Source organism: Ceratina calcarata, unplaced genomic scaffold, assembly GCF_001652005.2.
Source record: "Ceratina calcarata isolate Rehan_Ccalc_2016 unplaced genomic scaffold, ASM165200v1 scaffold5601, whole genome shotgun sequence".
Lineage (NCBI taxonomy): Eukaryota > Metazoa > Arthropoda > Insecta > Hymenoptera > Apidae > Ceratina > Ceratina calcarata.
The window spans coordinates 1-912 of NW_017176797.1; the positions used below are offsets into that span (position 1 = coordinate 1).

General features: G+C 34.0%; 1 protein-coding gene across 1 annotated transcript; it reads left to right on the top strand.

Annotated features, from left to right (window-relative positions):
• Nucleotides 1-10: 10 nt before the first annotated feature.
• LOC108629301 (exosome complex exonuclease RRP44-like) lies at nucleotides 11-906 on the top strand (the record flags this gene model as incomplete). Its single annotated transcript, XM_018031897.2, has 4 exons — nucleotides 11-197; nucleotides 302-459; nucleotides 540-727; nucleotides 795-906. Coding segments are annotated over exons 1-4 (506 nt in total), but the record flags the coding sequence as incomplete, so codon positions are not given.
• Nucleotides 907-912: the final 6 nt, after the last annotated feature.

The window sequence follows — 912 nt, forward strand, 5'->3', positions numbered from 1 at the left end:
GATACGAGTTTTAACTTCTTTAGACTGTCAGGGAACATTACCTTAGAGATGATATTCATTGTGGCTCTAAATCCTGTGACAAATGTCCTTATAAAACACGAAATGTAATTTTGGATAGTAATGAATCGAGTGTAAAGAGCTCTAAAATAATGGGACATTATTATTTGTTATTGGATACGAATATCATCTTAGACCAAGTGAGTGAAAATTCGAGTGATTCCACTAAATTAGCAGAACTGTTTTTCAGGTATATTTCTTTTTATTTTTTACATGGCTTAAATATATGTGAGCACAATTTTAGATTGATATTCTGGAAGAAAGTATTATTTGCAATGTAATAATTTTGCAAACAGTGCTTGAAGAAGTGAAGCATAAGAGTTCTACGGTGTACAAAAAATTGAAGGATATTATCAGTAATACGCAAAGAAAGTTTTATGTGTTTGTTAATGAGCATCACAAGTATGTTATAACTATTTTATTTATATATACACCCTTTGTTATGTAACTTATTGACAATCGATTTCTGTCACTTTTGACAGAGACACTTATATTGAAAGAAATCCTGGTGAAAGCACAAACGATAGAAACGATAGAGCAATTAGAGTTGCAACGAAGTGGTATAATCAGCATCTGAATGCAAGTGATTGTAGTATCAAGACAGTGCTATTAACAGACGATGCCAAGAACAGAGAATTAGCAGGAGCTGAAGGCATTCTAGCTGTTTCAAGTAAGGTAGTTCGCTTAATATCTTCAAGTGAAGTGCAACTTTCAGCTATACCGGTGTTATTTTGCAGTGGAAGATTATATTTTGTCGTTAGACAACGCTGGTTTCTTGACCGATAAACTGTGCAAAAAAAGTTACACCGCTGAGACTGGTGGTCAAGAATTTTTCCCGTGTCATCTCACGCCATC